The sequence below is a fragment of the Euprymna scolopes genome, chromosome 27 (assembly GCF_053919585.1).
Source record: "Euprymna scolopes isolate OS-2025 chromosome 27, ASM5391958v1, whole genome shotgun sequence".
NCBI lineage: Eukaryota > Metazoa > Mollusca > Cephalopoda > Sepiida > Sepiolidae > Euprymna > Euprymna scolopes.
In genome coordinates this window covers 88,006,606-88,033,301 of record NC_136508.1, presented here as the reverse complement: position 1 = coordinate 88,033,301, position 26,696 = coordinate 88,006,606, and the positions used below count along the sequence as shown (strand labels likewise).

The 26,696-nt window shown below is 33.7% G+C and overlaps 1 protein-coding gene across 2 annotated transcripts in view; it reads right to left on the bottom strand.

The window, feature by feature from the left end:
- LOC145248970 (uncharacterized) overlaps positions 1-26,696 on the bottom strand; it is a 207,198-nt gene that overhangs the window by 96,934 nt on the left and 83,568 nt on the right. Inside the window, exons 2-6 of one of the 2 annotated variants that reach the window (XM_080110780.1) lie at positions 25,287-25,337; positions 22,743-22,883; positions 22,025-22,293; positions 18,365-18,456; positions 271-336 (exon numbers count right to left, since the gene is read on the bottom strand). In XM_080110780.1, coding sequence (XP_079966906.1) covers positions 271-336; positions 18,365-18,456; positions 22,025-22,293; positions 22,743-22,883; positions 25,287-25,337 — 619 coding nt within the window. The remainder of the gene's footprint in view (positions 1-270; positions 337-18,364; positions 18,457-22,024; positions 22,294-22,742; positions 22,884-25,286; positions 25,338-26,696) is intronic. The other variant, XM_080110781.1, reaches the window with a different exon arrangement.

Below are 26,696 nucleotides of genomic sequence, written 5' to 3'. Positions count from 1 at the left end.
GTTTAGAAAAATGTATTAACAAAAAAATGTATTAACAAAAAAGAAAAACTGATCATCCACCTGCACAGAAAGATGGTAGCAACATGCATTTCCAGTTAAAACAGTAGTAGTAGTAGTAGTAGTAATGATGATAATGAAAGCTATGGAAGTAGTAGTAGTAATAGTCATGACGATTTAGGTTTAGTAATCTTAGTAGCAATTGTAAAAGGAGGATAATGGGAGGGGAGAGGAAAAAAATGGGGTGGGGCTGATCCCAGAAAGAATACTTGCAAGGAGCTGAATGGTGGTAGCGGACGTGAGGTGAATGGGAGTGTGTTACGTCACTTTGCTTTGATGCTGAAAGGAGGAACATACATAATTGCTACAAATATTCGTTTGGATTTTAGATTTATGGAGGAAGATATCTAAATATATATATATATATATATATATATATATAAAAGGTTTTTGGCATTGTGATATATTACGTACCATTTCTCCCATATAATTCTAAGAAATATATAAAAAGAGTTGCATTTATCAGTTATAGAAATCAATTTGATATCAGAAAATGAACATGAAAACAATAACATTGAACTTTTAAGGGAAGAGCTAATGATATCAAGGTTATTGAGGGACACTAAGGTATCCTTATCAGATATCATAGCAAGAAAGAATAATAATGGAATAGATTTCTTTAGAATGAAATGATATAAATATTAAAACAAAAACAGTAATAAAATTTAAGATTTTTGATTTAGTTACAAAACATAAAATATAAGCTAAATATTTAAATGAATTTGTTTTTCATTTTATATCCAACTACATTTTTGTTATGAGCAAAATTTTGCTGAAAATGGAAACATACTTTAGAAAGAAAATATACGTAAAAATAAAAAGTTGAAACATATTGGAGAAAATTTTATAGAAAATTTCATTGAATGAAAACATAACCGTTGATTCGGCTGAGTAACTGTTGCATAAACTGATAACTTAGCCTTTCTCTTTATAACACAAAAAGATTTTAAATAGTATATATTTATTATCTTTATATATTGGTTACATGCAATATAAGAATAAACCTAATCTTCCAGGTTATTCATTCTAATAACTGTTGGTGTATAACATTTGTGACAAGCGCTCAATTTTGTATCAACCTATGTAATATTACATACGGCATAACCCGACAGTTCCTGCTAGATCACAAAAGTTAAAACACTGAACCTGCTACTAAAATGGGTGACCATTCTGGAATTCCAGGAGCTGTATGTGCTCTACTTATCTCAGCATTGTCTCCAGTTGTCTTTGACGTCTCATTTCCCTCGACTCAAGCAGTGCCAATTCAAGAGAAGTGTGGTTGGAGATTACGTGACCCTTGCTTCACAATTACATGCGCAACTATCCTTAAAGGGGATGCCATCATCTTTCAAGACTAATCGGTGGCTGTTATGTAGTTTTAAATAAATATTATTTAAATTACAAACAAGACTTGAACCATGTTATACATTAAAAAAACGGACTTTGAAAAGTTTTATGTTGAAAGTTTTAAACCAACAAGAAAAAAAGCGCAGTCAAGATATGAAAAGACTTAAAAATCAGCAGAGATAACAGTTTCCATAGCAACAAAAATGTTTTTTCAAGAAAAGTTCTTGAGAAAGCGACTAAGGTAATGCTTTTCATTTTTCTGAGGATTCTGTAAACAAAGCAGATGGAGAAGTGAGGATATTTTCAAAGAACAAAGTTTTTTTTTTAATCATTCTACATTGTCCGAGGAGAAAAAAAGGGTCGACTCTTGATGGAATATTCAGAGCTTATTGAATATGAAAAGCATGCTAATTATGTACTACCCAAGAAATCCAGGTTCTCGTTTTCTTTACGGAAACTATTTTATTATCTACAAAGATCTTTAATGAAAGGAGTTCATTTAACATATGTTGGCAATGCAAGCAAAAAAGATTTCAGAAGAGTGTAAACATTTGTAAACGTCATGATTAAGGAATAAGAACAATTCTAACATGGTTAACTTACTCTAGATTTGTTTAAATGTCTAATATTTATGCAAGATCTTACATCTCAGTAAAATATAATCATTCTAACCAAATACAAAATATGGCAAAAGAATATCAACAAATCTATATGATGACATTGCAAAAATTGAAGAAAAAGATATTTCACACATACACTCAGCTGACAAAAGCAAGAAGGTAAAAAAACATTTTTTCAAAATGAATCCTTGTTGTGGATACGGTCAAATACATTTATATAAAAACTGACCATTTAAAAATATGGTAGGTCATAACTGTGGCAATAAAGAATGCAAGTTCAAACATTGTAGAAAGAAACCAAGAAAAAAAATAATTCAAAATTTTAAAATATGGCTCATTCTACAAAAAGAAAAAAATTTTAATGCAAATAATTATTGATGGAACGATTCCATCCTGATTCTAATAAAAGTACTAACTTTGAGTCTTTAAAAAATTCTAAATATTTCTAATTAGAAATTTGATGCTATTAAAAATTGTTCAAATGACTGTGCAATATCCGCATATATTTTATGTTTTCCTTGTAATTGATTGATTGATTGAAAATTGTGGAATAAGAATTGTTTTTTTCTTTAAACAATAATTTCAAATAGCATTAACGACAAACAAAAGCAAACGAGGTGTTCATTTCCTTTTGTTTGTTGTTAATGCTATTTGAAATTGTTATAAACAGTTAAAAAGAATCAACAATTTGTACAAAATAAGAGAACAGTATAGGAACAGAATAGTTTACAAAGATCATCTTTGTCAAGAATGAGTTTCTGCATAATAACGATACTATTTAGAAAACCATTCTTAACATTGGAAAGGGTATGTTAATTAATCTTTAACTTCACTATGAAAAAATGTTCATATTTTTATAGCAATTATAAAGATTTGGTTCGTTATTAGAATGATTTGCATTACTGTAAAAAGAAAAACAAGACACAGATGATGATAATGACAAATATATAAATACCTTTAACTAACTTCCCCAAAATGATATTCTAGATAGCAGAAAAGATTTTTAAAATTATTTTAGAATTTAGAGCAAGATAGCTGTTTTGCACATAAATTTAATGTAAAATGATAATTTCCTACCTATTCTAACTTTTTAGTCTTATCTAATTAGCAAAAAAATAAAAATTAAAATACTGGTTAAACATAACATTTTTGCTCAATTGTTGATATTTATTTGATGTGTTTCTTCCAGCATTTGTTTAATTTTCAATTTTTAGTGATTATCAAGAGCTCTTGTACAGGGCTTACAGGGCAGCCATTTGTTTAATTCTAACTCAGAGTGAACACCAAGTCTGTTTTCAACTAAAAACTCTCTTTAAAGTAATCTCAAACACTAGTAAACTTATCCTGTCTTGTATTTGGTAACATTTGTTGCATATTTGTTTTTCATATCTTTTTTGTTCTGTTTGTTACAGTAACAAATGCCCAAATCTTATTCTTCCTGAGGCAGGAGAGGTTAGGGTTAGATGTAAATATATTTTTCTCTTCAATGTATTTTATCCAAGATTTTGATAAACTCATTTTGAGATTTTCATCTTATTTTTGACTTGTGTCCAAAGCAAAGAAGTATCATGAAACATTATTTCAGAAGAAGCAGATGACAGACACTGAGAGTATCCAACCAGCACCAATGAAATTGAAAAACCTTGTCCAGAGCATTTTAAATCTTTTAATAATCACGTGTGAAGTCCTTGTGAGAAGGCATATTGACGTTTAGCAAATAGGTGCAAAAAAGTTTGCAAAGGGAACGCACAAGTTTACTCTGGAATGTTTACTTTGTTTACAGTAAATCACCAATAAAAGAAATAAACTAAACTCTGAAAATCTTGGGATGGGAATTATAACCCCTTCTGTGACTCTTAGTCTTATGTTGTAAATAAACTTAATAAATAAATAAATTTGTGTTTGTTTAATTTTTTTTTTTTTTTTTTTTAAATCAAGAAAAAAATTGAAAGAATCACTTTGGAATTGGAAATTAGACTCAAATTTTTCTGATTCCGATAACCCCAAAAGTTTTGATTTTTCCCATTCCTGATTAATCATACCAACACTAGTAAACATGGAAGATTTAAATATTAAATTCCAATTTGACACAAAAGGTCTGACTTTAAATAAAATAACTTTGAAATGAGGAATAAAACACAAACACATTAATTACCTTTTTAAAAGTTACCAGAAGAATGGTCAAGCAGAAGACCTTTTAGGTACATTTAAATGAGTGCTAAGAAAAGCAGACAAAAATCTTCTTTTTTTTTTTTTTTTTATTCAATTTTCACCCCAAACAAGGCACAGTGCCACTTTGAAGCAGGGGGCTACTATTAGGGAATTAATTAGCGGGGTCATTATGAAGGGAGAAGAGTAGAAAGATGTTTGTTAACATTACACTTGAACTTCTGCATATCATTGCAGTTGGGAAAGCAGAATCCCGGAAGGGAGTTCCAAAGACCCGCAGTTCTGGGGAAGAAACTATTGGAGTAAAAGGCTTTCTTGCACCTAGGGATCTCCACTGTAAAGGGATGAGACTTAGTAGCTTGTCGGGTTTGTCGGGGGTAGTTACGTCGGGGAGGTACAAGTGTTTGCAGTTCGTCAGAGCATTCACCATTAAAGTATTTGTAGAACAGGCAGAGGGATGCAACATCTCGTCGATGGGACAGAGGTTGAAGCCTAGATGACAGTTCAGGACCTATCAGGTTGGCGACTCTTTTTTGAACCCTGTCCAGGAGCGAGAGACAAGTAGCAGATGCACCAGCCCAGATGTGACAACAGTACTCCATACATGGGCGAATGGTTGCCTTATAGAGGTATAGGATACTGGCAGGCGTAAGTAGTTTTCTAGCACGGTAGAGGGAGCCAACCTTCCTTGCAGCAGCCTTGGCAATGCTCTCAATGTATCTATTCCAGTTCATATTCCCTGTAAACGTTAGGCCGAGGAGTTTAAAAGAAGTACTTTCAGGCAATGTGTTCTTGGCCATTGCTATTGGTGGTAGAGAAGGTTTCTTGTAATTATTGAAGGAAACAAGCTTAGTCTTAGCAGCATTGAATGAGACCAACCATTTTTGTCCCCATTCCACTACGGATTGGAGGTCATCCTCTAGTGTTTCTGCCATTTTCTTGGATATGTGTTCATTTGTTTTCCCCTCATATCTGTTATAGAGAGTGGTGTCATCGGCAAATATACCCATCTCCGAAACAATATTATCAGGGAGGTCGTTTATGAATATCAGGAACAATAGAGGTCCAAGGATAGACCCCTGAGGCACTCCCGCATTTATGTCATATTGTTTGGATGTACGTCCGTTGAGGACAACTTTGATTTTTCTATTACTTAAGAAGGATTTAATTACGTTATGAATTCTTCCAGTGATTCCATATGATCTAATTTTCCTTAGAAGACCATCGTGCCATACCCTGTCAAAAGCCTTAGATATATCAAGGGCCACCGCTCTACCCTCCCCTGTTTTATCCAATGAACGGTATATACGTTCAGAAACTACAGTTAAGATATCTGCTGTTGAACGGGCTTGCCTGAATCCATATTGTTTGTCAGTCAGGAGTTTAGCAGCTGTTAGGTGCTGGACTAGGACTTGATTAACTAAGGACTCAAATATTTTGGCGAAAAGCGGGAGGAGGCTAATGGGGTGATAATTTAGTGGGTCAGTTCTTTCACCAGAATTCTTGAAGACTGGTACCACAGAGGCGGTTTTCCAGCAGTCGGGAAAACAAGATTCGTTAAGGCATTTATTGTAAAGTTTGGACAGAACTGGAGCAACCTCGGCAGAGCATTTTTTTAATAGCACAGCCGGGATGAGATCTGGTCCACATGCTTTAGAGGTGTCTAGGTTTTTTATAATAGCATGTACCTGAGAAGGGGTGATTTTCAAATCGTCAAGTGTGGCGTCTGTTCGCAGAGGAAAATCAGGGAGTGAGTGGTGTACCGAGTTCAGTGTGGAGTTTGAGGCAAACCAACTGGCAAGCAGATTAGCCTTGTCAGTTGCCGTGCAAGCAACCTCATGATTGTTTGTTAGTGGGGGAATAATTGACTGTCCATTATTAACTACGCTGTTGTAGATTTTCCAAAAATCCCGGGTTCCTAATTTCTGTGCTTCGATGCGCTTTCTGGTGGTTTCAGAGTAATCTGACTTAGCTGTGTCTATCACTCTCTTACAATTATTTCTAGCTTCTATAAACTTCTGTTTATTTGAGCTGGACTTATGTCAGTTGAATCTGCGGAACGCATGCTGCCTTTGACAAATGGCAGCTGCACAAGCAGAAGTAAACCATTGGGGGGAGTGGGGCTTGCTATAGTATTTCCGTGCGGGAACATGTGCTTCAATAGCAGTTTTGAACCATTCAGTTGTCTCATTTGCACACTGTTCCGCTGGAAGAGTAAAGATATTTTGCCATGGGGCATCTCTGATGAGCTCCCTGATGGCTTCCCAATCAGCCTTTTTGTAATACCTCGTTGTTTTGAGTAGTGGGTCTTCAGTTTTAGGGCGAGAATTTAGGCTGATTTCTACCATTATCACAGCGTGATCAGCATTCCCGAGTGGGCTGTGGGCATTTGTTGTACAGTCATTGGGAACCGTTGTCAGAAAGAGATATAGAAGTGAGGCATGTTGATCGTGCTGGTCTGGGAAACGTGTCGGAAATGTAACCAATTGAGATAGGGAATGAGATATAGGGAAGCTATATGTGGCGCTACCAGCTACGTCTGTGTGATTTGAGAAATCTGAAGATGAATTGCTACAACAGTCTCTTAGAGTGTACTGAATAACCCCAAAGATGAGTATGAATTCAAGAATGTAACCAGCTGAACTTCTACTCCCAAGAAACTTATGATCGCTATTTGATAAACCTAACAAAACAAAGGTTTTTAAACATGATACAGATACAACATATTTCAAGATTAGCTTAAAAATCTATTTAGAAGATCATAACAGTAAAAGTTAACTGTGAATGAAGGCATTATTGGAAGATTAGTGCAAATCATCAAACACCCGAAATGGATTATTAAACAACACTATGACCAACTTAAAAAGAAGCATTTTTTTTTTACTGATAAAAGACAATCTAAGGTTAACTAATCCAGATGTTACATCTGCATTAATCCCTTCCTCTGTAAATAAGTAAAGCTCCCTATTATTTTTCTCCCTTCCACAACAACGGGTGTAAAATTGTATTCATCTTTTGCTCTTTACTTTATGAAGATTAAAGTCGAATGCCAATTGCTTTTACCACATCAGTTATTGAGTGTAACAAACGTGTTGCATCATCATTGTTAGCAATGGCTCCCACTTACGTCCATATATTGCATTCTATTATTTGTCTCTTCAAAACGAGATTCTATATTAATTTTTATGAAGGTAGGACTTTGAAAGCCTAGTCTATAAAGGAAAAGTAATAGACGGTGTTTACAGGGATAGGCAGAGGAAAGATGGGGTTTTTCACCCCGCTCTCTTCTGCTTTGTCTTGCCTCTTCATTGTCCCTCCTCTTCTCAAATGTCTGCAATATCTTGACACATTTTTCTCTTCGGTGTATTTCGGCTCCTGGCAGTTTGTTCCTATGAGGACAGACCGATGTTGGTAAAGGTCAGAGTGCGCTTCAGCTGATCTTCATAGTGCATTTTCAAGGCTCCTCATGATCTAGTCCTGTTGGTAAGCTCATCACAGAGGATTTTTGAGGAGAGCCTGGACAGATCCATTTTTTGGATGTGGCCTGCCCAGCAGAGGCAGTAGTAGATGATAGTGGCCTCAACTGTGGTCAGTGGCTTGATGCAAAACATCTGTGGTCAGATTTTAATGGCTTTCGTCAGTGCATTGTTATTGAATACATAGCAGTTTAATCAACCGAAGGCAAAATAGGCTCTGATCCTGTTGTATCCTACACTAACAGTCAAGAGAATAAACAAATTCCAACACAAAGTGAGGAAATAAACGTTATTCTCACTCTTATATAACACAGAAACAATTACAAATAAAATTTTTATGGTACTTATTAGACTTTGTCATGAAGTATTTATCCCTCCACAACATCTCCCATTTTGAACTTTCATTTCTCCAGAAGCCGTAATGATGAATGATTAATGATGAATGTCCAAAGTTTACGATGCTTGTCTTTTAGCTTACTAGATTGCTTTTGTTTCATACTATTGAATGTTTTCATGCAATAAATATGAAATTACATCAATAAGCTCTGTATAGTCATTTGATTCAAGTCCCATTTCAATTCAGAACAAAACACACTCAAATTTTTGTTTCTCCATAACAAAACGTTTGCTTCTACACTTAAGCAGTACTTTTTTATTGTTTTCTCTCAACTGATAAATTATACACATAAACAATACATCTCAAAACAACTCATATTGAACAAAAACAAAATCTGTCTTTTTATGCCATCACCTTGAACTTCCAAGAACACCTAAATTGCATGCATATTATTTTGTGTCAGAAGAGCTCCAGATTTGAGTGCCAGTGCTTCTCTACAGCGAGTGCATGCCAACCATGAGCAGTTATTATTACTATGCCTCTCCAGTTACCACAGTGGCCTCTGCCCAAACATCGAGCAACAGAGTCAGGATGATGAAAGCACTAAACCAGAAATGTAAAAAATGAAAATCAAAATGGTAGACAAAAAGAATAATATGAGCTTATGAGAATTTATATTGAAATAAAATTTCAATTTCAGCAAAAAATAAAATTGCTGTTTATGTCTTTTAGACTTATTCAATGTTTTTCAAACTAGAAGGAATTTTTTTAGTTTTCAAATATTTACATTTGTTAAACTTATTTATAACGTATTTCTAACTATTTAAACAAATGATTGGACATTTGTTACTTGATAATTTAATGAGAAAATAAAATCAATTTTACTTTTGGTCAAAATTATTGCCAATTTTTCTTGAATATTCATGCTTAACATATTTGACCTTTTGTCTAATAAAGCATGATTCAATAGTATTTTAAAGTAATGCTTTTCAAAACAATACAGATTATCAGAATAATAGTTGCACCTTATATGGACAAACATAACTTAATTGTGCTTCTGGTCTAATGAAATGAAAGTCCAACAAATCAACAGGTTACTGATGGTCTAGTATTTATATGCACATTACACACAATGTACCAGGGTCCAGATAAAGTTAATACAAGACTAGACAAGAACAAAATAAAATACCTTTCCTCTTTCCTAAACAAAGAGAATATGCTCAGAATCAACATGTTTGGAGAAAGAGCGAAAGAAAAATACATATATTTTTTAAATAGCTGAATTATGTTTGATAAATAATGGCTGGGTTTTGATAACAATGAATTGTCTTAAAACAGGAATGTATTCTAAAAAGATCTACAAACTCATGCTCATGCAATCTACTCTCTACAAATGAAACAGAAAACTTTTATAAAAAGGCTTTAGTAGAACAGAAAGAAAAAACACCAAATAAACATTTAGTTTATTCTCTTCATCCTTAACTTTGCTGAAAGTGGAGTACAATACATTATTTCTATTAAAAACAATATGTACGTTAAATTGCCACTGGAAATTTATTTCTTGGTTCAAAATTATGTAGATTATTTTTTTATTAACTATTTTTCAGATATTTTTCTAGGCAGTTTACATGTAATTTAAAAAAAAAAAAAAAGTAGAATCTTATTTTTATTTTACAGTAAAAAAAGAGTACAGTCAAAATTCTATTTTTGTTTTATTATCTCCTAACTTCAAAACTTTCAATTTATCAAAAAGGATTTAAAAATAACTTTATATTAATAGATTTAAACTGTATACATACAGTTTAAATCTAGATTTAAAAAAACTATCAAAAATATGTGAACAGACAAAGCATACTTACTAGTATAAATAAATATAGTTGTATTCATAAGTATATTCATAACTAGCTGACTCATGACCCACTGTTGCCCCGAAAAGGATATTCGTACCTGTATAATAGTTTGGTATTTTTTACTTTGTGCTATTACCCCTTCATTTGTAGAGTGGGTGGGGTAGGGCATAATGGGTCAGTGGGGTAAAATTAGACTTATTTTCTCTCAACTTAAAATCCTTCCTATGCTCTCTCAGCTCTGGAAAGTGCTACTGATTGACTGGCTGAATTTTTAATAAAGTTGTCTTATCTACTTCTGAAAACAAGAACTTTGACTTGAAAAACATCAACAAAAATTGGGATTAGGACATTACTGACAGATTTATAAAAAAAAAAAAAAAATCACTTACTTTCAAGATGGGGTATAATGGGTCACCTCAATGTTTTTTTTTTTTTTGTTTTTTTGTTTTGTAGCGGTACTTATTCAGGTTCCTGTTGGCAAGAATAGTCAATAATTTCAGTAGATTGGTACTAACGAGTTAATGTTTGACATCTGTGTGCTATATTCAGAGTATATGGAATGATAGAAAGGTGAACATACATGTTGCCTGCGAGAGGTTATGTGTACGACATCTGCGAATATATTTCATTTAGTTATTTTAATGAGATATTCTATACTTTCCTTGATAAAAACTTGTTATAGTAGTTGTATGAAAAATGACTAAGCAATTCATACTAAGTATGCGACTGGTAGTACAGGAGCCATAACTCTTTGATAGCACTTAGAGCGGCTGCTCCATCAACAGTTGAATAATATCAGGTTGTTTGTAGTGCCATGACGCGCATGGAAAGGGACCCTGCACTCATCCCCGGTGGGCTTTCCTGAGGTCACAATCCTAATTGGAGAAAGGTCAGCTGATGGTCTATTTGTGATGCATGTCTGATGCTCTGCATAACCTCTTGTTTAGCTCCCCCTTACCTAAACCGAAACTCTTTAAAAAAAAATATGACAGTACAATCTAAAAATAAGCTTAAACCAGGCTTAGGGACAAACAAATTCAACTTGCCTCCTCCCTTGAGGCTTGGCATTCACAAATATCCGTGGGCTTAGAACTAATTTAGCTAATGTTGAAGCATTTCTCTTAACAAATACCCCGGATATCTTAGCACTAAGTGAGACTAACCTACACTCCTTCATCCCCTCTAACCACTTTAACATGCCTGGATATCTCCCACTCTGCCGTAAGGACTCTGACAGACACATGCACGGACTTGGAGTTTACATTTGTAATACCCTCCCCTTGACTAGAGAAACAAACCTAGAAACAGATGATCAAGCCTTTATGTGCTTTAGACTAAACATGCAACACAATATTAGCTACTTTTATTTTCTCTAACGCTCTCCCTCGACTTAGGACTGCACCATAATAAACAAAGTCTCTGACAGCATAGACACGGCACTGTCCCACGACACTAGCGCACAAATACATGTATTTGGTGACTTTAATGTCCACCACAAAAACTGGCTTGGATTCTCTACTCACACAGACGCAGCAGGCAGTACAACACATAGCTTCACCATATCTCACTCCCTATCACGAATTGTTACGTTTCCAACTCGTTCCCCTGACCAGGAAGAACAACACGCATCACTTCTAGATGACTGCATAACGAAGGCCCACAGCCCACTCGGGAACGCTGATCATGCAGTGATAATGGTTGAAATCGCCCTAAACTCTAGACCCAAAACTGAAGAGCCAGTGCTCAAAACAATGAGATATTATAAAAAAGTTGACTGGGAAGCCATCAGGGAACTAATCAGAGATGCCCCATGGAAAAATATTTTTTCTCTCCCTGCTGAACAGCGTACAAATGAGACCACTGAATGGTTCAAAACTGCAATCGAAGTGCATGTTCTCATGCGAAAATTTTATAGTAAGCCCCACTCTCCCCAATGGTTTACATCGACTTGCACAATTGCCATTGCTCAAAAGCAGCATGCATACCGTAGGTTTAAATGACATAACTCCAGTTCAAACAGACTGAAGTATATAGAAGCTAGAAATAACGTTAAGAAAGAAATAGTGACAGCTAAGAGAGAATTTAAGGAAACCACTAAAAAGCGCATCGAAGAACAAAAACTAGGAACTCGAGACTTCTGGAAAATCTACAACAGTGTAGTAAATAATGGGCAATCAACAATTCCCCCACTAACCAACAATCACGAGGTTGTCTCCTTAGCAACCGACAAGGCTAACATGCTTGCCAGTCGGTTTGCCTCAAACTCCACACTGGACCCTTCCAACCACCCCCTACCTGACTTTCCTATGCGGACAGACGCCATGCTAGACGATCTGAAAATCACCCCTGCTCAGGTGCATGCTATCATAAAAAACCTTGATACTTCAAAAGCATGTGGACCCGATCTCATCCCAGCTGTGCTATTAAAAATGTGCTCAGCCGAAGTAGCTCCAGTTCTCTCCAAACTCTACAACAAATGCCTTAATGAAGCTTGTTTTCCGGGCTGTTGGAAAACTGCTTCTGTTGTACCAGTATTCAAGAATTCTGGCGAAAGGACTGACCCATCAAATTATCGCCCCATTAGCCTCCTCCTGCTTTTTGCCAAAATATTTGAGACCTTAATTAACCATTCCCTAGTCCATCACCTTACAGATGCTAAACTTCTGACAGACAAACAATATGGATTTAGACAAGCCCGTTCCACAGCAGACATCCTAACTGTAATCTCTGAACATATATACCATTCACTGGACAAAGCGGGGGAGGGCAGAGCGGTAGCTCTAGATATATCTAAGGCTTTTGGCAGGGTATGGCATGAGGGTCTCCTCAGGAAGATTAGATCATACGATATCACTGGTAGAATACTTAACATAATTAAATCCTTCTTAGATAAGACAAAAATCCAGGTTATCCTCGACGGTCGTACATCTAAACAATATGATATAAATGCAGGAGTGCCCCAGGGTTCTATCCTTGGACCTCTATTGTATCTGATATTCATAAATGACCTCCCCGACAAAATTGCCTCTAAGATGGGTGTATATGCTGATGACACTACACTCTATGGCAGGCACGACAGGAAGACGAATGAACACATTTCTAAAGAAATGGCAGAAACACTAGAGGAAGACCTCCAATCTGTGGTGGAATGGGGACAAAAGTGGTTGGTCGCGTTCAATGCTGCCAAGACTAAACTAGTTTCATTCAATAATTACAAGAAACCCTCTCTACCACCTATAGCAATGGCCAACGACTCTTTATCTGAGAGTACATCTTTCAAACTCTTTGGCCTAACGTTCACAGGAAACATGAGTTGGAACAATTACATTGAAGGCATTGCCAGGGCCGCTGCAAGAAAGGTGGGCTCTCTCTACCGTGCTAGACAACTACTAACACCCGAAAGTATCCTGTACCTCTATAAGGCCACTATTCGCCCATGTATGGAGTATTGCTGCCACATCTGGGCTGGTGCATCTGCTACTAGTCTCTCGCTCCTTGACAAGGTTCAAAAGAGAGTCGCAAACCTGATAGGCCCTGAACTGGCATCTAAGCTTCAGCCTCTGTCCCATCGACGAAATGTTGCATCCCTCTGCCTTTTCTACAAGTATTTTAGTGGTGAATGCTCTGACGAACTGCAATCACTTGTGCCCCCACGACGTGAGCACCCTCGACAAACCCGACAGGCTACTAAATCCCACCCCCACACTGTAGAGATCCCTAGATGTAAAAGATCTTTTTACTCCAATAGTTTCTTCCCCAGAACCGCTAGACTCTGGAATTCCATTCCAGGTCCCTGCTTCCCCAACAGTACTGACGTGCAGAAGTTCAAGTGTAACATGAACCGACATCTTGCTGCCCAAATCCCTACATAGTACCCTAGTAGTTGTTGACCCTGATAGTAGCCCCCTACACCAAAGTGGCAATTTGCTTTTTTTGGGGTGAAAATGTAATAAAAAAATAAAATAAAATAAAAAAACTTATCTGAAGAGAATTTGGGATGCTGAAACAAACTAAACTTAGAAGAATTATACTTTTCATGAAAAGAAAATGTTGAAAATGCACCAACAGTTGCAGAAAATTTTGAATTTTTTAAAAGTAAACTGCAAAATTTTGTTTTTAATGTAACAAAGATATGAAAAAAAAAATTTTTTTTTTTTTTTTACATAGGAGTCACCCAAAGGCACCTCGAGGATAAGGGTAAAAAAGTGTCATCATTAGTAGTGGAAATTTGATAAATTGGATTACTTCATCAAGAACTTCTTTACGTTGGACTTGAAGACAACCATATTGTAGTCAGTTGGAAAGCAGGTAAATGGAAGAGAGTTCCACAGGTATGCAGTTCTAAGAAAGAAGCTTTGTTTATGGAATCTACCTTTAAGTTTAAGCACAGATAAAGAGTGGGAGAAATTATTAATAGTGTTTTCAGCTAGACGAGTGCTTTTTGGCAAAACTTTGGTTTTACATAAAAAAAAGCAAAGTCATCAGTTTGCTTTTTTGTTACAAGGAAGTCGCAGTTGGATATAATAAAATTTTCAAATTATTTTGTAACTATCGCATTGTCGCTTTTTTAAAAAAAAAAAAGCATCAAAGTTTTTTGATAAAAAGTCAAATTCGTTTGCAACTATCATGCTTTCTCCCCACAAAAAAAAAATAAAATAACAGTTGTAATGTTATATCATAAACAATGTTACATTAAAAAAAAATTGAAGTTTTCATTAATAAAAATTCAAATTTTTCTGCAGCTGTATTGTTTGTTTTAATCAATAACTGCTGGTTACTAAATTCAACTTGAGCATAAATCCTTCAACATTAAGGTACAGCACAACCTTGATTATAACCTTTAATTTGTGCTCTGAGAAAATTGACAAAGAAAGAGTTAAAAATATTTGATAATAAAAAAAAAACACTGAAAAGCAAAATATTGGGTGTTATTGCAAAAAGTGATAAAGAAACAAAACAAAAAAAAAAATGAAGAAACGGAGTGTAAAATTGTAGGAAATTGATGCTGCTTGTTGATGTATTTCTGTGTGGCCAAAAATCGGCTTGTGCCATATATTGTAATAAATATATTAAATAAAATATTTGAATAAGTGGAAAATTTAATTTCATAGTAATCCGTAGAAAAATAGTAACAAACAAAACTTGATGCCACCTTCTCTTTGAAAGCATGCTTGAACATTTTAGTTGATGACTTAGCAGAACTGTTTTTTATAGGAAGTGTGTTTTTACTTTCCCCTCGTGATAGAAGTGACATAGAAAAAAATCCATATTTCTTTATTAATATAGAGATCAATATTGGTGATAGGATATCTATACAAATACATTTAAATGGGGTCAATAGTATATCATGAATGGCAGTTTTCATCTTGCATTCATAATCAATTTTTAAATCTCAAAAGTAGATTTTATAGACATCACTTTATTTTGACTCCTTTTGATTAAAAATGGAAACTGTTTCGTTTATATGGAGGATTTTGAATATCTTTATTTCAGGAATAAAAACTAAAAATAAAGCTATATATATATATATATATATATATATATATATATATATACTAGCAAAAGTACCCGGCGTTGATTGGGTTCAAAAACAGCCTACAGAAAATGGACTCTGATTTCTGAAAGTATGATAGGTTATGAAAAGGAAGGGTTGTAAATTTGGGGGTATCAAAACCAAAGCAAAATATGATGAAAGTAAAAATAAAATAGATAAACCCCATAATTTATTATACTATCCCTATTTAAGTTAAAACATACTTATCAAAGTATTATTATGTACATCTATATCAAAAACACTTGTAAATGTTTTTTTTTTTTTTTAATTTTAAAATTTTTTATTTCCATACTTTGTGAACCAGGTGCGTACGCAGATCCCACAATTTTAATAAATCATTATTATGCCAAATCAAACATACCCATCCCTGTGTCTCGATACATCTTCTATCATTATATGTGATCAGTTTTCTATAATAGTCAACCATATAGGAGCCTATTCGTGACCAGACACACACACACAAACGTTCAGCTTTATATTATAGAAGATATATATATATATAAAAAATAAATACGTATTATATACGTTTGAAACCAAAAACAATGCATTATTACAAAATAAACAGACATTTATTTTGTTTGAAAATTATGTTGAAATTCATAAATATATTTCGAAGCAAAGCCTCATCATCAGTATGGCTTTTTTTTTTTTTTTTGGCATGTTGTTGCTGGGGCAGATAATCAGAAAGTAGAAGCCCGTTTGTTGTTTTTACGGTAGTTTTTTTTTTTTTAAATCTCGGAACGGTGCGTTAGGTCACGCGGGATTCACGTTAAGATTTCTTGTTCCTTAGAAGCACCGGTTGAGTTTGAATAAAATAAATACGTATTATATACGTTTGAAACCAAAAACAAAAAAAAAAGAAGCCATACTGATGATGAGGCTTTGCTTCGAAATATATTTATGAATTTCAACATAATTTTCAAACAAAATAAATGTGTTTATTTTGTAATAATGCGTTGTTTTTGGTTTCAAACATATATAATACATATTTATTTTATTCAAACTCAACCGGCGCTTCTAAGGAACAAGAAATCTTAACATATGTACATATATGTGTGTGTGTGTGTGTGTGTGTGTGTGTGTGTGTGTGTATCTAACTTTATTGCTATGTATAAGAGCCACTAATTAACTAATCATTATGAATTTTTTAATAGTTGCTAGGCATTAGGTGTTAATACAGGCTATATTTAATTTACTTTATGCTAAGGAGGTAAAAAAAGGGAGTGAAAGCATTGTCAAAATTTAGATACTTTTGATTTTTGTGAAATAGTATCAGCCATGATTGTCAGTCTATGCATACATACCACTAGGGTTGCTAATATAGGCAGGACTTCAGACACTATTTTTACACAATCACAACTACTGCAACAATAGGCAGGATAACTTCAAATAATTTGGGTATCCTTTTTACAGCATATTTACTCAGCCGTTCTTTTGTTTGCTCAATTTCTTTTATAATTCAAAACACGATTATTTGCTTTCAACTCAAATATTTTTATTTTCTTTAATAATCATTTTCTTACAATAAAAGACATGGAAAGGAGACAAAATTGATTTTATAAGGACAATGCTGATTAGCAACAGTTTAGATATAAACTGAAATATAATGAAAAAAGGAAAACCAAAAGTTGTATACACATTGCACTTCAAAACTAATGCTGCCCCCATCCCATCATTACTAATAGCACTAGATGTTTGAAGTGGAGATACATTTGCTTTGTCGATCACCTAACATATTCAGTGTACTATTTGTAATTGTATCAATGCAAAAAGAATGCTCCAAAGAAAGAGATAAAGCATTGCTTTATCAAGACATGAAGTGATATTAAAAATTTTGAGATGAAAGACAAATGGTTCTTTAAAAAAAGGCATCAAATTATTAAAAGCATTGGTATCGGTGTATCATCTAAGATGGAAAGTATGTAGATTAATAAAACCTAATTTTACTGAAAAGCTGTTTTAGGAGTTAGGTTTATCACTTATTGAGAAAGGTGTTAATAAAAGACCTCTATTTTCTTGCTAATTTAAAATCTTGATTTAGATTTTTGATTTAAAGAATTTGCATATTTTAGGTGAAAAAAAAAAATGTAAAACTGGCACACTTATGTACACAGTGATTCAAATAGCCCCCCCCCCCCCGAGCAAAAATAAAATAATAGAGGAACAAGTAATAAAGCAATATAAAGCACATGTCCTGTATTCAGTTTATTCACTTTCAGTTATCAAGATAGCCTGTATGAACATCATTTTTATGTTACTAACTAATGTGACAAAAGGACCTATGCAACATTTTGCAAAGTTTGACTTTAAGGATAGCTCCTTTGTTAGATTTTGGTAACAAAACTTTTTGAACACTCTGTACAAAATAGTTTATTTTAATTCTTTCTATTTTATATGAAAAGCTGCTAAAACAAACTGATCTTAAATTTTAAAATGAGATAAAAATGAAAAAATATGCTTGGGTTTTACACTGTTCAGTGGTCGCAGCTTTTTTCATTACTAGGTGTGTATACATGTCAAACTAAAATCCAAAGCAGAATCTTCCTAGAAGTTATTTCAAAAGCATTTGTAAACTTTATAATGAAAGATCTTTACAAATAAAAAAAAAAAACAATAATGTTAATAATAAATGAATATATGAAGAATAAAGAATTAACATCACTGCAAAGTAAATATTTTATTTGTCATTTTTTTTCTAGATTGATCTGAGCGAAACAATCTCATCGAGTTTTATTAATTTAAGCATGGGCAAAAGATATTTATTTAAATGTAATAAAAAAAATTGGTATTTTTTTGTATTTTTTTTTTATTCTAATGAATTGGCAACACAGGGTAGCCCAGCTACTCTTAAATATGAACAGTGTGTAAATGTGTGTGAAAAAAAAAAAAAAAAAAAAAAAGGAACTCAAAATATTCCAAGTGATTATATGTTTTTGACTTTTTTGATCACTTACCTTTGATTGGTTGAACAATATACACAGTCCAATCGCCTGTTTTTTCATTCGTTTCTAACAGCCACCCGCCTCCACTATCACAACCCCAATATCTGCAAAAAAAAAAGGAAAAAGAAGATTCCATTACCTGTCATAAATAAAAAGGTTAAATGGAGGAAAATTACTATTTTCTTCCATTTAACTTTTTCATTTATTTTTTAAGAGTCAAAAGTTTGGTTTCAATTTGTAACTGCAGTTAGAAATTAGCTGTAAATGCCTTAAAAGACTAGACCGAGATGCTGATCTCACCTTTTACTCTTCAACCCCAACTTTTTGGATTTGATGGATTGGAGTTTGGACTTGAATTCATGGCTTTTATAGTTATCAGACATCATCTAAACATGGAGATTCTTGAAAGACCAGCAAATTCTCTGGAACAATCTAGTGACTAAATTGCTTTCTCGGCTTTAGCACAACAAACGTCTTTGGTTATTCTGCTATGATTTTGTCAAACTCTCCAAGCATAAGTTCCCAGGTTGGATCTGTTTCACATTCATATGGGCAGTTTTCAAGTTGCATATAGAGTGAAGCAATTTCAGTTGACAGTGCACCAACTGCCATTATACTATTGCTCACTTGCATCATTTTTTAATTGTTTGATGCATACATTAGATGTGTAACAAATATTGCACAACTATTGCGGATTTATCCGTGCAAGAATTAGGCAAACATTATTTAATGAATTTTATTTTAATAATTATATCTATATAATTTTATGTTTCTTTCACAAATCTAATTTTATCCAATCTAATTATATTAAACTTGCAGTAACAATGGCCAATATGCATTTTCAATATGCAATTCTTGTTTCATCTTTCTCTCTTCCGTCTATTGTTGGCCTCTCTGACAAATATTATTTCTTTCTGTTTTCTCTTTTAATGTATTTAAAAGGCACTCATCTTGGACTTATCTATCTACTAGGGATATAACTATTGTCCTTGATGTATTAATAATAAATAAGATAGTGTTAAGAAAAGGTGAAGAAAAACAGTTTCTAAGGTCAGCCATAACTATAAAAATTGGATTTTCGCTAATAAGGGTTTTTTTTCCCTCTTTTTTTTTTTTTTTTAATTTACTTGAACTTTTTTATAACTTAGTCTTCTTGAATACCTTTGGAATAAATCTTTAATCATAATTTTTTTCTTTTTTTTTTTTTTTTTTTTTTTTTACTTCTTTTCATTCCAAACAAGGTATACTGCCATTTGAAATTTTGGGTTGTATCTAACAAGGGACTGTAGGGAGTTGAACAACAAGATATCTGCTCACATCACATTTAAATTTCTGCATATGAATATTGTCAAGGAAGCAGAAAACTGGGAGAGATTCCAAAGTTTAGCAGTCTGAAGGAACAGACTATTTAGGTTTCTAAAAGGTTTTCTGGCATCTAGGGACCATAACAGAGAAAGTGTGTGATTTTGCTGCTTATTGCATTAGTCGAGAGTGTATATCTCAGAGGTGCACAAGTGTCACAAGCTCATCAAAGCACATTCCATTAAAGTATTTGTAAAACTGACACAGGGATTTGACATTGTGGCAATGGGACAGAGGTTGGAGTGAGAGACTAGTGGTAGCTACACGAATCCAGATGAGACAACAATTATTTATGCATAAGTGAATGGTGGCTTTGTAAAGATATAGAATACTAGCATAGTAGAGGGAGCCCACCATCTTTGCAGCAGCCTTGGCAATGTTTTCAATGTATTTGTTCCAATTCATGTTGCCTGTGAACGTTAAACTGAGGAGTTTAAAGCATATTATCATGTCAATCAGTGGTCGAGAAAGTTTTGTAAGTTGTTAAAGGAAAGAAGCTTAGTCTTAGTGGCATTAAATGTTACCATGAGGTGCGATGACATCTCGTGAAATTGCAAGTTTATGACATTACATTTGAGAAACATCTGTTTTTTCATGGCATATAAAGCTGTATGGCAATCTAGTTATTTTCGTAGAAGTTGCTTCAAGTTCTTAATACTTTCAAATATTTATTTATGGCTTTTGTATTAATGAGTAATTCAGGATATGCTTCATATCATAAGGAAAGCACATTTAACTCACACATATATAACTTTAACAGCTACTAGAATTTCAGGGTAGAGTGGAGTTGAACGTAATTGTAACTCCACACTAATGCTTACAAATTGAGGCCTCAAAATCAAATGTAATATTATACCAAGGATGTCTGTCAGCTAATTACTAAGGGAACTAACTCCTTTATTGTAAAGCAGAGTTACCTCCCCTACTTTGTCATGTGAGAACGGCATGAAAGAGATGCGAGACTGCCATTTTCATAGTAGCGGCAGGCTGGATGACAAGGAAGGAATAAATTTGGAAGAACCTTTTTTCAGCTTACAAATAAAAGGTCAATTCATAATAACTGGCAACAAGTAATCGAATTAAAAAATGTTTATTTCTGCAAAAGATTGTAAATTCTGGCACAATAGTAAGAACAGTTTGAAAGAGCTTAACTAAATTTAATAACCATATTGACACAAATTTTAGTTCCAAAATAATCGTTTCAAACTAGCCAAAAATCAAACAATTTCATGTGTGAATCACAAGTGTGAGAGATTTCATCTTCAAACGTTCACAAAATACAATTTAAATATTTAATTTTCATAATGTAACGAGTGTTAATAGATTACTTTCAGCATATTGTCAACATTTGCTTTTTTTTGTTTTTTTGTGGTTGTGTCGCTATTAGTTATTTTCTTAACATACAAGACACAAAATAAACACAACTTAATTTGGAGTTTAACAGTGTTTTGTTTTATTAACATTCAAAAAAGACAAAGCTCTTATTAGTATGATATTCGTTCTTGTAAGCAATTGTATACAGGTGTATACTGCTATTCCAAAGATATGTTGTCACATGCAAAAGAAAAACAACATTCTTCTAGAGGTTCATGGTTCAATCCTCAATGCGGGCAATACTAAGAATACAACTGGTAATTACTTAAGACCCAGTCACGACTGATGGAATGAGAGTTTGGATTAAATATAGGATTCCATTTGATATTCTGTGCAGATTCCAGAGTTTGACACGATAAAAAAAACTGAAAAAAAGTTGTGAAAATAACACCCAACATGAAAAGAGAAGTTTGAAGAATCAAAACCATATAAAAGAAGTTGTTTTAAATTTAATGCGACTGAAATTTCCTCCAGAATTCACCGTTTTATCTTTTCTTCCTTCATCATAAACTTAATGAAGGATCTCCCATCCCATAATACGATTCACCCTTTTCCACCAAAACAAAGTTGATTCAGTTTTCATATCAGATAGTTGCAAGACAAAGAAAAGGGAGGTAAACAATACAGAATCACAACAAGCCGATCTTCTAATTCTCGTGACATCAAAGTCACAAATTCCCCCACTCCCTTTCATGTACAGCAGAACATGTCTAATTTATTGGAGGAAATTAAATAAGTGATTCTACATTAAATTCCTAGGAGTTTACAGGGGTTTTGTTTAATGACAAAGCAATTCTTTTAGAATTATTTATTGCCAAAAAAGCAATACATATTGTAAACAACTGAACATAAGTTGCTAATTTTAGTTCAGACTCTTGCCAAAATGTCATACTCCCCAGTTTTGGCTATAAGTTTTTGATAACTTTCTTGGCTTACCTTTGTAAAGTCACAGTCACTGTGTCTGTGATCTGTGGTTGGCAAGGCAATCTGTGAGACTTAGACTTGTCTATCACCTGATTCAAATGCTCTTCGGCTATCACATCATAATTGGACGACTTGGAAGAGTGGGCACTGGAAGACAGAGATGGCGATGATCGCGGATCAGATTTCTGTTTGCTTGTACTTCGCAGAATGTATGATGTTGACATCACGCCTGGTTTCCAACTCCATGTGTGACTAATGTCCTTTAAAACCTGGAATACTGCCTGAAATAGCAAGAAAATTGTGAGCAATAGTTATAAAAACTCAAGTTATGAAGTCCTACGTTAAATACTTAGGAGTTAAGGCATGACTACACACACATTTTTAGTGAAGTTTAATTAGTGATAAAACTACTACCAAATATTTAATGTTAATTATAGTAATTTTGATAAAATTATGTTCTAAGTGTTTTATGTCTTCATAAATTCAGTGCAATTTGTTTCATGCAGTAATTTCCAAATATAAACTTAGATTTTACAAACTTTGATAATGTTTACAGTTTTTTTTTTTATTTGTCAGATATTTAAATATGTTCATTTTTAAGAATTATATAGTTGATGTGTTGTTTTTAAATTCAAACCATACTAAAATGTCAGATTTCATGCTATCACCTTTTTTTTTTCAAAGAGAAACATTTTGTAACTTTTTAAAAGAGAAACATTTTGTAACTTACCATTGTTGGCACCGAGACACCTCCAAATGAAGCAAATACAGTAACTTTTGTATTGGAAATAGAAAAATTATGCCACCAAATTCTTGTTCCATTCTCAAAAGAATAAAGTGTCCAGCCCTGCAGTGTATCAACTGGAAGGGGCTAAGAAAAAAAATGAATATAACACAATTATAACAACTTTTAAAATCATAAGAGAAAGCAAAAAGGAAAGGATTCCAAGCAAAGTTTAGGCTCTCAATCAAGAACAGGATTGAAACTATCATAGATTCTTGTAGTCTGAACTTCTATTCATTTAACATCACTACTCCCTTGTTTTCTGATATTACACAAGTTGTCTCCAAATTCCACTCTTGTCTAATCCCTTGTTTTCCAAGTTTTCCTAAGTCTGCTAACCTTCCTGTGATTCAGGACATTCATGCTTCTGCAACAGTTTATCCAGGAGGAGAAAAGTTCCACATGACCATAAATCAATTCATTGGATAACCTTAACGCTGGACAAGTGTAATGCTTTCAGTAAATTATCTGGTATGATCAATTTGGTCAGATTTCAGATTGAAAATCCATCTGATTATGGAATGCAATCAGACGAGATGCATATTTTGAGAGGGTCACCAAATTCTCTAGGACATTGCCTAAATCAGTTTACTGTTAAGAGAATTGTTTATAGAAAGTTCCTTGGTTGTGTACTGTGATGTATAAGCAGTAAACTACTGGACACAGTTCAGACAATTTGTATACCTTGGAACCAATGTCTTATTTAAGGGTTTGAGCTCTAAGCATATTCAGAGTTTTCTGTTGGTTTTTGTTTTAATTCTGTCGTCAGGAGTTAGGTTCTTCCACTTTCTCGATGATGTAATAAAGTTTTGAACTGTTATTTTTCTCTCTCAAATTCACCAACTATCCTAAAAATTGTCTGGGAATTCTAATGGAATCGCTTTGGTTGAATCAGCAATGTTTAGTTTTTTGTTTTTGTTTTTTTACATCATTAAATTTGTTGCATTCCACAGCTGAAAATATCTGATGAAACCGATTCAGATTGAACTGCTTAAAATTAGTTGCACCTCCTTGTCAGCAATGATGACTGAGCCTAATTCCTTTATTTTAACCTATTTTCAGGAGAGTGTGAACGACCAATGGCAAAAAAGCTGAAATCCAAATGAACTTTCTACCAACTTTTCACCTTAGAAGGCCACAGACCCTGATCAATTTACCAAGTGGTAAATATTTCTCCTCCAAACCTGAGAGCCACAATTCCTGACCAATTTTTGTATAAATCTCCCTAAATGTCCCCTCCTCAAAAAATTGTAGAGTTTATCTCCCATAGCAAAAAAAGTGGGTGTTAACTAAAATTGTAGAAATGAAATGGAGCATTATTTTAAATTGAATTCACATGAAACTGATCTCCCACTCTAAATTCTAAAATAATTGTTTGCTTCAAGTTTTCAGAGTGTTCACACATCACCTAAAAATTTAATCTCATTTTTTTGGGGGGAAAAGGGGTAGCAAAAGGGGTTAATCTAAAAAAACTTTTTTCCCCCGATTTAATTTTATTTTTGCTTTTAAATTGTGGTAAAACTAAATTTTATCTAAAAAAAAAACAAAAAAACGTGCGGCACGTTTTTGGTCATGTAATCAAAATTTAAAACATGTTTAGTACAACAAATAAACAATTACTAAAAAAATTATTTTCCACTATAAAACATCAAATGCCTTTCCTTTTTTTCAGTCACTACTGCTGCGGCATCTTGTTGCGTTTTACAACTACATTCAACATCATTCCAGAATCTATTTGGTTTAATATTTATTTTTCATGCTAGTATGTGTTCTAACATGAATTTTATAGGTTTCCCATTCAATTTTAAATTCGGATCGACCTTATAGATTGTCACCTCTTCAACATGGGAACATTCATTGACTGTGTGTTCCCTTTGGTTAGTTTTACAGATTTTTAATGTCACCAATTTGGATTTTTCATTTTTTTTTTTTTAAACCTGCTCATCTTTCATCACAGGATTTCTAGTTGTTCTGGTATCTTTCCCATTGCATAGATACCTTCCTCATGATGTATCCCATCAACAATTACTGCATGTGTGTGGACGAGTAGGACAAGGATTGTTGTATTTTACTTTTACATGTGCATCCAGGTTACATCTTATTCTCTTTTGAAAATTTCTCAAAATTCATAAACACAAGACTCATAGTTATCACGGCAATATATCTTTTGAAACTTCTGAAATTTAAAAAGTAGGTTTACTTCCTTTAGCTACTTTCGGTAAATTTCTCACTATCGACTCAAAACTGACAGCATTTTGTAATTTGCAGTAAAGTCATACTCAGTTCGTATTTAAAATTCAGTTATTTTCTTCAAACACCATGTCATATACAAATCCAAGATCATGTGTACACTTAAAATATATCTTTATTACACAAGGATTCCTCAGAACTGCATTTAAAAGTTGCGTCAGACTCTACAAGTGAGTATGTTAAATAAAACCAGTTCATTTTAGTTAGTGATGGCAAAAAAAGTAGAACTACAAAACTTACACGTGACTTCTGTAGCATTTCCACAATCTCTTCAGCAGTAAGGGTTGCCCCCTGAAAAATAATTTTTAAAACATTAGATCTAATACAAAATGCAAAATTAAAATTTATAAAATAGCAGGAGGAAGACTTAATGTTATTTAATGTTATCAAATATCAAATGATGATCAACGAATGTTTTACACTCCCATGTTTTTACTGTCATCGAAATCAGTGAAATCACCCATTTTTTAATCAAATCGATCGATTGTCTGCTCTAATTGAGGACCCATTGGTGTACTGTGAGGAAGCTTCATACGCTTCTTCAATGACTTAGTCCACAATATGTAGTCTACATTGCACTGTAGAGAACCTACTGTTGATTTGTAAAATTATTTTATATATAATGGCTTGAATTAAAGTTTTAAATGCAAAAGTCAAGTATCATGCTTCAATTGTGTTCTGCACAGAAACATTCATTTAGAATATATCAAAGAATCTACTTTTTTTTTCTTTTTTTTTTTTTTTACAGTGGTCACCACTTATCAAGGCCCGGAAGCCACTCAGGGATAAGGGTTATTGCAAGTACATTATGTTAGTGTGGAGATTTGATGAAGTGTTTACTTAAGGGGGTGGTTCATTAGGAATTTGTTAACGTTGGACTTGAACACATCCAAGTTGTAGTCAGGTGGGAAGCAGGCAGACGGAACAGAGTTCCACAGGCGTGCAGTTCTAAGAAAGAAGCTTTGTTCATGGAATCCACGTTTTGATTTAGGCACAGATAAAGAGTGGAGGAAATTTTTCACAGTGGATTCGGCTAGACGGGTGTTTTTCGTGAAAGATTGGCGAGGGGGGGGGCCAGAGATTGGAGTTCAGACGAGCACCTGCCATGGAAATAACGATAAAACAAGGATAGGCTCGCAACGTCTCTTCTGTGGGAGAGAGGTTGCAGGGTAGAGAAAAGGGTATCCCCCACTAAGCCACAAAGTCTATTTTGTACTCTGTCAAGGCAGGATAGACTGTTTTTAGCAGCTCCTGCCCAGATATGGCAGCAGTATTCCATCCTTGGACGTACTTGGCTTTTATATAGATAACTGTTGATTCTATATGCCTTGCCTTACTGCTTGTGGAGTGATAATGGCTTGAATTAAAGCTTAAAATAAAAAAATCAAGTAGCATGGTGCAATTGTTCTTTAAGCAGAAACATTCATTTTTGCTCGTACCTATTTGAAAATAGGTACGAGCAAAAATGAGCAGGCAAAGATAGGGAACCTAGTTTTGAAAGCCGATTTATCATAATTTTTTTGTAGGTTTCCGACTACTTTTTGATTGTATTTGAAAGATTAAAGCCTGAAGTTAATTTCCAAAAGGAAAAAAATATTTGTACACATGAAAAAAAAAGTTATGAAAAATGTTTCATGGCAAGCCACTCAA